This window comes from Neophocaena asiaeorientalis, unplaced genomic scaffold (assembly GCF_003031525.2).
Source record: "Neophocaena asiaeorientalis asiaeorientalis breed wild unplaced genomic scaffold, Neophocaena_asiaeorientalis_V1.1 scaffold629, whole genome shotgun sequence".
NCBI lineage: Eukaryota > Metazoa > Chordata > Mammalia > Artiodactyla > Phocoenidae > Neophocaena > Neophocaena asiaeorientalis.
Genome location: NW_020175468.1, coordinates 5752635 through 5765233, shown reverse-complemented (window position 1 = coordinate 5765233; position 12599 = coordinate 5752635). Strand labels below are relative to the sequence as shown.

Sequence of the window (12599 nt, the reverse complement as noted above, 5' to 3'; positions counted from 1 at the left end):
TTTTTTTGCGGTGCGCGGGCCTCTCACTGTTGTGGCCTCTTCCGTTGTGGAGCACAGGCTCTGGACGCTCAGGCTCAGTGGCCATGGCTCACGGGCCCAGCCGCTCCGCAGCATGTGGGATCTTCCCGGACCGGGGCACGAACCCATGTCCCCTGCATCGGCAGGCGGACTCCCAACCACTGCGCCACCAGGGAAGCCCTTTTCTTTTTTTTTTAAACCCACATTGTTGTTGCGTTGCGTTTCATTTCCTGCCACCCTCAGGATCAGAAATCTTTTTTTTCTTTAGGTTTCATTTTCATTATTACTCTTTTTTTTTATTGAAGTATAGGTAATTTACAATGTTGTGTTAGTTTTAAGTGTACAGTAAAGTGATTCCGTTTTTTATAATATATTCTTTTTCAGATCCTTTTCCATCATAGGTTATTATAAAGTACTGGGTATAGTTTCCTGTGCTATACAGTAGATCCTTGTTGTTTATGTTTTATATATAGTAGTGTCTATATGTTAATCCCAAACTCCAAATTTATTCCCCCTTCCTCCTCCCTCCCTTTTCCCCACTCACTATCCCCTTTGATAACCACGTTTGTTTTCTGTGTCTGTGAGTCTATTTCTGTTTTGTAAATAAGTTCATTTGTATCATTGTTTTAGATTCCACATATAAGTGATATTATATGATATTTGTCTTTGTCTGGCTTACTTCGTTTAGTATGATAATCTCTAAGTCCATCCATGTTGCTGAAAATGGCATTATTTCCTTCTTTTTAATAGCTGAGTAATATTCCATTCCATACCACAACTTCTTTATTAATTCATCTGTCGATGGACATTTAGGTTGCTTCCATGTCTTAGCTGTTGTAAATAGTTCTATGAACATTGGGGTGCATGTATCATTTTTAAAAAAAATTTTATTGGAGTATAGTTGCTTTACAACGTTGTTAGTTTCTGCTGTACAGCAAAGTGAATCAGCCATACGTATACATGTGTCCCCTCTTTTTTAGATTTCCTTCCCATTTAGGTCACCACAGGTCACTGAGTAGAGTTTCCTGTGCTGTACAGTAGATTCTCATTAGTTATCTCTTTTATACATAATAGTGTGTATGTGTCAATCTGAATCTCCCAATTTATCCCACCCCCCTCTTCCCCCCTTGGTATCCATAAGTTTGTTCTCAACGTGTGTCTCTATTTTCTGATTTGCAAATAAGTTCATCTGTACCGTTTTTCTAGATTCCACATAGAAGTGATACTATACGATATTTGTTTTTCTCTTTCTGACTGACTTCACTCTGTATGACAGTCTGTAGATTTATCCACATCTCTGCCAATGGCACTATTTCATTCCTTTTTATGGTAGAGTAATATTCCATTTTATATATGTACCACATCTTTATCCATTCCTATGTTGATGGACATTTTTAAAAAATATTTATTTATTTATTTGCTTGCATGGGGTCTTAGTTGCAGCAGGCGGGCTCCTTAGTTGCAGCTGTAGGGCTCCTTAGTTGCGGCTGTAGGGCTCCTTAGTTGCGGCTTGCCGGCTCCTTAGTTGCAGCACACAGGCTCCTTAGTTGCAGCACACAGGCTCCTTAGTTGTGGCATGCGTGTGGGATCTAGTTCCCTGACCAGGGATCGAACCTGGGCCCCCTGCATTGGGAACAGTCTTATCCACTGTGCCACCAGTGAAGTCCCATGTTTTATGTAATTTTTATTGGGCCGTTATTTCTTATTACAAAAATAACTTATGAGCATTGTGCATATGTCGTTTTGAATTAGAGTTTTCTCTGGATATATGCCCAGAAGGGAGATTGCTGGATCCTATGGTAGCTCTGTTTTTAGTTTTTTAAGGAACTTCCATACTGTTGTCCATAGTGGCTGTACCAATTTACATTGGCACCAACAGTGTAGGAGGGTTCCCTTTTCTCCACACTTTCTCCAGCATGTATTATTTGTAGACTTTAATGATGGCCATTCTGACTGATGTGAGGTGATACCTCATTGTAGTTTTGATTTGCATTTCTCTAATAATTAGCAGTGTTGAGCATCTCTTCATGAGCCTTTTGGCCATCTGTATGTCTTCTTTGGAGATGCCTATTTAGGTCTTCTGCCCATTTTTTGATTGGGTTGTTTGCTTCTTTGATGTTAAGCTGTATGAGCTGTTTGTATATTTTGGAAATTAGTCCCTTCAGTAGCATAATTTGCAAATATTTTCTTCCAGTCCATAGATTGTCTTTTCATTTTTTTTTTATGGTAGGATCAGAAGTCTTTATGGTAGGGATACTGTGTTTGGTTGTGCTGGTTGTTCACTGTCCAGTGGCTGCTGGCTGACAGTTCTGCTAGTAGCTGCAGTCTACTCCAAGCTCTGCTTACCCAGCTGTATGTGAGCACCTCTGCCTGGGAGTACGAGTGCTCATGTGTAATTTCTGCAGAGATCCACATGGGCTCCTGACAGCCCTGGCCTGCATCTCATGGCTTCTTTGTCCTTCCCCAGTTATGCCTTCTCAGGAATCTGACCTTCCCCGGAAGGAGTGGGAGAAAATGACTGAGTTTCAGGTAAGTAAGGCATTGCTTTCTGACTCCTAAGGGATTTTATTTCTCAAAGATTGGACACACCTTTTTTCTCTTCCTTGGAAAGGTTAATGAACACGACACACCTTGCGTGCATGTTGTGTGCCAGACTGTGCGTTTTGTTTGGTTTATTTTATCATCTTTACTTCACAAAGCAATCTTTGAAAAATTGTGGAAACTTGGAATAGAGAAAGATAATTTATCCTACTACTCTGTTTACAAACTACCTCTTTTTGCTTTCTCATATTCCTTTTCCCTCAGGCATTCACAGCTATATATTTGTAATATTTGAATTGATGGGACGTACTTATAAACATTAGATAAAGGTTTAATATCTCTAATTCTCATTAAAATTAGTAAAATAAAGTAAGACCCAACTGGAATATGAGTAAAAGAAAGAAAAGGAGCGTCACAATAATGGAAAGTAAATTTATGAAGAAAATAATTTAATAACTAAATGTGTACAAACGTTAATGAAAGCTTTCTATTTATTTATTTCACTTAGATTGTTGAAGATTTTCTTTTTTTAAAAAAACGGAATTATGTCTTATTTGGCCAGTGTAGAGATTCAGGAACATTTGTACTCCCTCATATGAAAGGTGAATTGGGAAAACCTTTTGAGGCGGAAATCTGCCATTATGCTTTCAAAAATGTTAAAGTGCAGTTGCTACTTCTTGGTCGACATCTCTGTGAAAGGATCTTTACAGCAGATGATGATAAGTAAAAATCTGTAACTAATTGTGCTTTATTTGGATTGATTAAAGCTACATCATCAGTTCTAAGGAATACTATACTATGCAGTCACAAAATGGATGCAAGAGATTTTAATGATACTGCTTGCTCCAATTTATTGAGCACTTCTTATGTGCCAGGCGCCATTGTAAGTGCTTTACACATGTTCATTCGTCTAATCCTTTCAAACACCTTGTGATTTAGACACCATTACAGAGAAGAGGAAATTAAGATAGTGAGAGGTAAAGGAATTTGCCCAGGGTCCTGTCATTAAAACCTTGAAATTTGAACTCACCCTGTGCCTTCACCAGCTGTGCATGTGGCAGCAGGTGGTTATGGCTTTTGCCTTGAAAGCACAGGTGAGGAGCTGTGTACCTGTCCTGGAGGGTTGCGTAAGGCCTGTGAACTTTGCGAATATTAAAAGCAGAGATAGAGTGGGACAGCGGGGAGGTGACATCACTGTCACTGAGAGGGGCAAGTGTTGGGACTGAAAACTGCCTGGAGTCCTTCCAAATCGGTAACCATTTTTTGGGTTAATCTTCTTTATCCTTCTCGATGCTGCCCTTCTTCCAATGGAGGTTGTGAGATTGAGGTGACATGTGTTTGATGTCGTAGGAGGCGGTGACCTTCAAGGACGTGGCCGTGACCTTCACCGAGGAGGAGCTGGGGCTGCTGGACTCTGCCCAGAGGAAACTGTACAAGGATGTGATGGTGGAGAACTTCCGGAACCTGGTCTCAGTGGGTGAGGACGGGCACTCTCTGACCCTGAACCTCAAGTCTCTTGAGAGTGTCTGGTCCTCAGCTGTTCAAAGCTTTGGACCTTGTGAAGTGGTTCCTTGACCTTGAAGACACAAGTTTTTCCAATCCATAGGTTTTTCTGGTCCCTCTCTGCTCAGGCAAAATTCCATCCGGGGTGATTTTGCCTCCCTGGGCACATTTGGCAATGTCTGGAGACAGTTTTGATTGTCACAGCTGAGGGAGGGGTGCTGCTGGCATCTAGTGGCTAGTGGTGCTGTTAAACGTCCTGCGATGCACAGGACCACCTCCCCCCACCACACAGAACTAGCCATTGCAGAATATCAGTAGTGCCTCAGCTGAGAAACCCTGTTTTAGATGAACTATAAACGGGCAGCTTAGCTTCTATACTTTGTCTTTCAGATACTTTGGTGGATCTTGGAGTCAACTTAGTTCATTGTACTGGCATTATTTTTTTTTTCAGTGAAATAGAATAAAATGGAATAAGAATAGAAACTGTCAGAGTTCCTTATCAAGACCCCCTCACATTGTAGCAAAAACTGTGACCATTTGCAGTAAGTGGTATGAAAGTGTGGGAAATATGATAAAAACAGACATTGGTTAAATCTAATTTTATCTATATGTAAACATGAACTAGGTTGTGACCTCAATTTGCTTTTCTTTTTTTGATTGAAGTATAGTTGATTTACAATGTTGTGTTAGTTTCAGGTGTACAGCAAAATGATTCAATTATATATATATTCTTTTTCAGATTCTTTTCTCTTATAGGTTGTTACAGAATATTGAGTATAGTTCTCTGAATTCATTTCTTATTACAGTTTGTGATCACTTGAGGGTTAAGAACTTGGACAAAGATCTATTTAAGCTGTGTGTTCATCTTAAATATATATATCTGCCTTTTCATAGGACATCTTCCCTTCAAGCCAGATATGGTGTCCCAGTTGGAGACAGAAGAAAAACTTTGGATGATGGAGAGAGAAACCCAAAGAAACGGGCATTCCAGTGAGAACCCCAAAGCTATTATTTCAGGTACCAGCTAATCTTCTCTCCACGTCCGTGACGACCACTCTTGTCCACGTGCTGTCATCTCTTGCCTGGACTGTGACAGCTTCCTCCAAACTGGTCTCCATGCTTCCGCTCTTGCACTCCTGTAACCTCTTCACATGGTAGCCAGACTGGTTCTTTAGAAAGCAAGTAAGATCATACCATTCCTCTGTCCAAAACTCTCCCAAGGCCTCCCCTTTCACTCTGAGTCCTTACAGTGGACTGCAGGGCCCTACCTGATCTGGCCTCCTCACTGAGTTCCTCTTTGATCACCCATCCTTTTACCCTTTCTTAGTTCATTCATGCCATCCTGGCCCCTTTGGAGTGTTTTCTTGTTTCCCAACCTTCAACTAGCTCTCTGCCTCAGTGTAGAGGCCTGCAGCCACTCCCTTACTCACTCAGGTCTTTGCTCAGATTTCATCTCATCAGACAGACTTTGTGTGTCTGCCCCATTTACAGTGCCATTCTCTCTCCATTCTCCGTGCCCTCATCCTGCCTTATTTTGTATCGAAGCACTGATAACCTCCTGACCTCGTAACTTGTCTTTATTTACTTGTTCCTCATCCGTCTCCCCTTGAAAGTAGGAATTTGGGCAGTTGTATTTCCTGTCTCTACCCAAAGCCTTCGATGAGCCTTCTGCATAGTAGATGTGCAGTACGTAATTGTTGAATGAAGATATTACTTTAAAAATTACTATTTTTGGGCTTCCCTCGTGGCGCAGTGGTTGAGAATCCGCCTGCCGATGCAGGGGATTCAGGTTCGTGCTCCGGTCCGGGAAGATCCCACATGCTGCGGAGTGGCTGGGCCCGTGAGCCATGGCCGCTGAACCTGCGTGTCTGGAGCCTGTGCTCCACGACGGGAGGGGCCACAACAGTGAGAGGCCCACGTACCGCAAAAAAAAAAAAAATCCTATTCTTTTGAGTGAAAGTGAGGAAGCTCTCCTCACAGCTCTTCCTGACCTATGACCCCAGCCGCCTTCATCTGTGAAGACCACCTCATCCTCTGGATCCCCAGCCATTGTTTCACTTTTCTCCCCAGCCTTTCAAGGCCCTCTGTTCTCCTGCCTTTGCTCAGATCCTCACTGTTTACTTCACTGTTTGACCTCCTCTTCCTTTCTCTCCTCTTCCTTCCCTTCTCTTTAATTTGCATATTCCTCAGTTCTACCCATTTAAAAACATCAGATATTCCTAGAGAATGTAAATGTATATACTCCCCCTCTGCCTGAAAAACGAAGGAGAGAAGCTTATCTGCAAACATGATAGATTAGGCCCTGAATTCTGAGAGTGGTTAATGGATATAACCATCTGCATTTGTCCATCTCCCTTCTCATGTCTACATGTTGCTTCACGTTTGATGCATTCAGGAATATTACTGGAAAGGGTCTCATCCTCTTTTTCTTTTTCTTTTTTTTAATTGAAGTGTAGATGATTTACAATGATGTGTTAGTTTCACTGGGGTTCATTTTTATATGCAAACTGAACCTCAGGAATCATGATCCTACGTATTGTTACACTTCAGTTTTGTGTCATAGACCAAGTCTTTTTTTAACAAATCTGGTAGCATTTTCTGCCACCCTTTCTCAGAGGTTTTTTTGACCTCGTCAGCATCAGCATGTTTCAGGATTTTGCAACCATGCTCCAGGTACAAATACTACCTAAAATGTTCTTTATAGGTCACTGGAGTGCAAAATAAAGAGCTTGTTTTTGTAGGGATTCTTTTTTTTTTTTTAATGTATTTATTTATTTTTGGCTGCATTGGGTCTTCGTTGCTGCGCATGGGCTTTCTCTAGTTGCGGCGAGCGGGGGCTACTCTTTGTTGCGGTGCACAGGCTTCTCATCGCCGTAGCTTCTCCTGTTGCGGAGCACAGGCTTTAGAGGCATGGGCTTCAGTAGCTGTGGCACGTGGGCTCAGTAGTTGTGGCTCACAGGCTCTAGAGCGCAGGCTCAGTAGTTGTGGCACGCAGGCTTAGTTGCTCCGAGGCATGTGGGATCTTCCCGGACCACGGCTCGAATCCATGTCCCCTGCATTGGCAGGTGGATTCTTAACCACTGCGCCACCAGGGAAGTCCCGCGTCTCCTTTTTTTATGGACCCTTGTGACTTCTTTGGGCTCATCTCAAGATCTTTAATTTAATCAAATCTGGAGTCCCTTTTGCTGTGTACATTAACATGTTCGCAGGTTGCAGGGATTAGGGCATGGACATCTTTAGGATGTTCAGTTAGCCTACCGTACCCTGAAATGTGCACATACCTGTTGGGACTTCTTCAGTTTATATTATTTGAATGTAACTTTCTATTTAAGCAAATTAATCATTCAGGACTTGGTACCACTTTAAACATTTTAAGCCAGTGGCTTCCATACGTTTTTAACTATGACTCTCAATAAGAAATATTTTCCATTCCGACCAAGTATAAATGTAACATATGTGCATATTTATGTGTATGTCTACAGCTGAAACAAGCATTTTATATAGTGTTACCCTTACTGCTTGTGATATGCTTTTCATATTTTTATTATTTTTTCCACATAATTTCTTTTATTTATTGTTTTTTTTATTTTTATTTTTTTATTTATTGTTTTAAATTTAATTTTTATTTTATATTGGGTATAGTTGATTTACCATGTTCTGTTAGTTTCATGTGTACAGCAAAGTGGTTCAGTTATACATACACACATATCTATTCTTTTTCAGATTCTTTTCCCATATAGGTTATTACAGAATATTGAGGGGTTTTTTTCCCCCTCCTTGGCCACACCACGCAGCTTGTGGAATCTTAGTTCCCCAACTAGGGATCGAACCTGGCCCTGGCAGTGAAAGTGCTGAGTCCTAATCACTGGACCACCAGGGAATTCCCACTTCTTTTTCTTTGAAGTGTCACAGTGTATGGAATGGATTTCACAGTTCACGAGTATATGCCAGCAGTTTGAGAAATTCTGTTACAGTGGGGATGAAACAATGAAGAAATCAAAGTGCTTGTTTTCCTCATGATTGTTACATCCTAATTCTTCTAAATGGGCAGGAAAAAATTAAGGAGTACATAGTAAATAATAAGAGCCATGGGGGAAAAGAAAGCAGAGTAAGGCAGATGGGAAGAGTGGAAGGTGTGTTGGGGTGGGAGGAATTGTTTTATACTGGGTGATAGGAAGGCCTCACCCAGTTGAGTGACATTTGAGCAGAGAGACCTGAAGGGAATGAGAGAAAAAGCAAGGTTCGCAGCTTCCTGGGCAAAAGCTTTCCAAGCTGAACATAACTCTCCCTCTCCTCCATTCAGGGTTGCCTTTGAGAATCTGTTCTCTTTCTTCTCCTCCCAGGTTCTTTCTCAGCTGTCCAAGGTTAGTTTTCCCTTTCCCCCTTCTTTTTACAGAGACCAGAATCACTCCCATAATAATGTTATTATCCCAGCCGCTTCCCAAATTTACTCTTAGAAGATCATATCTACCAGGACCTAAAGTACTGTTTAATGTCTACAGTCTGTGCTTTCCTAACCTAATTCAGTAGAAGCCCACTTGTCATAAGCCTGCTAAGAAACAAGTGATTAGGCTTTTAATTGACATTGCTGTAGGTTGGAAGGTGGGTTGTCTTTGTTGCCCTGCAGCCATCCGATTTCAAACCTACAGTTCTTCTATTAAACCGTTAGACCTGTGGTTCTAAATAGGTCACATTTACAGAAAAGTCTCTTGACCCTGTTCTTCGCTTCCACTTACACGAAAAAGCATAACAAAAGGATAAGTGGTGTGGTACAGACATGACCCTTTCCCTGGTTTTTTTAAGGCCTTATCCCTGAGTGTGAAATCCCGATGTTTCTGAACAAAGCATTTACTTGTCCTCACCTCTGAATATCGCTTTTTCTTTTAGGCAGCAAGAATCCCGATGAGGTGGAGACTCTTGGAAAAGTCGCATTAAAATACCTTTCACGTGAAGAGCCGTCTTGCTGGCAAATCTGGAAACAGGTCGCAAGTGATTCAACGTGCTGTCTTCAGAGGAGGACTTCCCATTTCCTACAAGGTGATTCTCTTCAGGTTTCTGAAAATGAGGACCATATGATGAACCACAAAGGCGATAGTTCCAGTTACCTTGAAAATCAAGAGTTTTTGATTTCGAGAACCCAGGATTCCTGTGGGAATATGTATGTTAGTGAGTCAAGGAATCAGAGTAGAGGTAAGCAAATGAACGGGAAAAACAACCCATGTATATGTGAAGCCTTCATGAAGAAATCACCCCTGAGTGATCCTGTTACCACTGACACAGAAGAGAAACCCTGCAAAGGAGACACACTGTATCCCTGTAGAGAGTGTGGGAAAAGCTTCAGTGATAGCGAAGTGCTCCCAATTCATCCGAGGCTTCACCTGGGAGAGAAATGCTCCCGTCTGCAAAGTCATCAAAGAATTCACCCACGAGGAAAAGTCGATAAATGCCGTGAATCCGGCAATGGTTTCAATAGGAACTCCTTTCATCCCCGTCAGTCTAATCACACGGGAGAGAAGTCCTATAGGTGTGACAGTTGTGGCAAGGGATTCAGTAGCAGCACAGGCCTTATCATCCACTATAGGACACACACAGGTGAGAAGCCTTACAAATGCGAGGAGTGCGGTAAATGCTTTAGCCAAAGTTCAAATTTTCAGTGCCATCAGAGAGTCCACACCGAAGAGAAACCGTACAAGTGCGATGAGTGCGGGAAGGGCTTCGGCTGGAGCGTTAACCTTCGTGTTCACCAGAGGGTCCACAGGGGTGAGAAACCCTATAAGTGTGAGGAGTGTGGGAAGGGCTTCACACAGGCCGCGCATTATCACATACATCAGAGGGTCCACACCGGGGAGAAACCCTACAAATGCGATGTCTGCGGCAAGGGGTTCAGTCACAATTCCCCTTTGATATGCCACCGGAGGGTCCACACTGGAGAGAAACCGTACAGATGTGAGGCGTGCGGGAAGGGCTTCACCCGTAACACAGATCTTCACATCCACTTCCGTGTCCACACGGGGGAGAAACCCTACAAATGCAAGGAGTGCGGGAAGAGCTTCAGTCAGGCTTCCAATCTTCAAGTCCACCAGAACGTCCACACCGGGGAGAAACGATTCAAATGCGAGACGTGTGGGAAGGGCTTCAGTCAGTCGTCAAAGCTGCAGACCCACCAGAGAGTCCACACAGGGGAAAAGCCCTACAGATGCGACATGTGCGGTAAGGACTTCAGTTACAGTTCAAATCTTAAACTGCACCAAGTCATTCACACTGGAGAAAAACCGTATAAATGTGAGGAGTGTGGGAAGGGCTTCAGTTGGAGATCAAACCTTCATGCTCATCAGAGAGTCCACTCAGGAGAGAAACCCTACAAATGTGAGGCGTGTGATAAGAGCTTCAGTCAGGCCATAGATTTCCGGGTCCATCAGAGAGTCCACACAGGCGAGAAACCCTACAAGTGTGGTGTCTGTGGGAAGGGCTTCAGCCAGTCCTCTGGTCTTCAGTCCCATCAGAGGGTCCACACTGGGGAGAAGCCCTACAGATGCAACATGTGTGGAAAGGGCTTTCGTTATAGTTCACAGTTTATATACCACCAGAGGGGCCACACTGGTGAAAAGCCTTACAAATGTGAGGAGTGTGGGAAAGCCTTTGGGCGGAGCCTGAATCTTCGCCATCACCAGAGGGTCCACACAGGAGAGAAACCCCACAAGTGTCTGGAGTGTGGGAAGGCCTTCAGTCTCCCCTCCAATCTTAGAGTCCATCTGAGTGTTCACGCTCGGGAGAAACTGTTTAAATGTGAGGAGTGTGGGAAGGGCTTCAGTCAGAGTTCTCGGCTTCACGCCCACCAGAGGGTCCACACAGGAGAAAAACCATACAAGTGTGACATATGTGGTAAGGACTTCAGTCACCGTTCACGGCTTACATACCATCAGAAAGTCCACACTGGCAAGAGTCTTTAAAAGTGAGAAGTCTGTTAGACTTCAGTCAGGATGCACATCTTCAAGGTTTTGGAGAGTCCATGCTGCTGATAAACTCTATGAAGTATTGAGAGTGGAAGGGGATTCCTTCAGATGGAATCTTCCCAGCAAATCCATTAAAATGGTGACATAGAACCATACGTAGTAACGGGAGAAATAGGTTGTAACCCTCTTGGTAAGATCCACGTGATATAAATGATCTCTCAAAGTGAATATATGCCTAAAGACAGTGTGTGAAAAGGATATTTGCCATATACTAACTAGTTTTTTTTTTGAGGGGGGATGTCAAGGAGGGCTTTGGGGTTATTTTTCCATCAATTTCCATTTTATACTTGTTTACAGTGACCATTATTTTTACTAAAGCTGTAAAACTATGAAAAATGAATAAAATTACTAAAAATTTCCTGTAGCCAAGAATTTGTAATATGATTGCTTTATTTCATATGATACATTGGATTAAAATTAAGGAATAGATCCCCAGAGATGAGCCTTTGATCTTCAGAAGTAAATACATATCTGCCGTAGATGTATATAAAGGAATGTTCATTGCATTATTGTTTATAATAGCAAGCATAGAAATAATCAGTTGGGTTGCCAAAGTATTTTATGATTTACTTATCCAGTGCAAATTGTTGCTATGGATGTTGGAAGATGTCCAGAATACATTAACCTGGAAAAACACAAAGCATGGAATTTTTGTGTGATCTCATTAAAAAAGAACAAAAAAGTATTTATTTTTACTTATCTCTAAATGATGGGATTTTGCTTGACATAAATTTTTACATTTCTTTAAACTTCGTTTTGAAATAATTTAAAACTTTCCAAATATTGTAAAAATTATATAAAATCTCTCATGTACCCTGTACTCAGATTCACCAGTTAACATGTTTAAGTCATTATTCTCTTTATGTGAACGTGTATATATGCACACACATATTGACATATGCTTTTTTTTAACCATGAGTATGTTCCAGATCTCTTAGCCTTTGCATCTGAATACTTAAGTAATACTGTAAGAACAAGGATATTTACTTACCTATCTACAGCACAAGTATAGCATTCAGGAAAATTGAATATTGATGCATAACGTCTAACCTCCAGATCTTATTCAAATTTTAGCAGTTGTCTCTCTCTCTCTCTTTCTCTCCCTCCCCCCCTCCTCCTTCCCTCTCTCTTTCCTTTTTCTTTATTTTTTTGGTAGGTGACAGGATTAAAATCAATTTATTAACAAATCTTCAAAGAAAGGTCTATATTTGCCTTCCACATAATTTGATTATTCACCATATGAATATCCAGTTGTTCCTATACCAATTACTGAACATTTCCCTTATTCCCCACTACTATGCAGTGCCACTTTTGAAGAAAATCAGTAATCTGTATATGATTAGATGGATGTCTTGACTCTCAATTCCCTTTGATTGGTCTACTTTTCAATAATTTTACCAATACCACACTGCTTCAGTTACCATACCTTTGCAACGAGTCTTGATATTTGGTAGAAAACATTTTCTCATCTTGCTCTCTTTTTAGGTGTCTTGGCAGCTTCCAGTTAGGGTAATAGGAGATACA

At 41.7% G+C, this 12599-nt stretch overlaps 1 protein-coding gene across 1 annotated transcript in view; it reads left to right on the top strand.

The window, feature by feature from the left end:
- LOC112415352 (uncharacterized) overlaps nucleotides 1-11760 on the top strand; it is a 42345-nt gene extending 30585 nt beyond the window's left edge. Inside the window, exons 9-12 of the mRNA XM_024768277.1 lie at nucleotides 2338-2547; nucleotides 3910-4036; nucleotides 4957-5079; nucleotides 8950-11760. Of these exons, the coding sequence (XP_024624045.1) occupies nucleotides 2338-2547; nucleotides 3910-4036; nucleotides 4957-5079; nucleotides 8950-11012 (2523 nt within the window). The 3' untranslated portion in view covers nucleotides 11013-11760. The remainder of the gene's footprint in view (nucleotides 1-2337; nucleotides 2548-3909; nucleotides 4037-4956; nucleotides 5080-8949) is intronic.
- The last annotated feature ends 839 nt before the right edge of the window (nucleotides 11761-12599 follow it).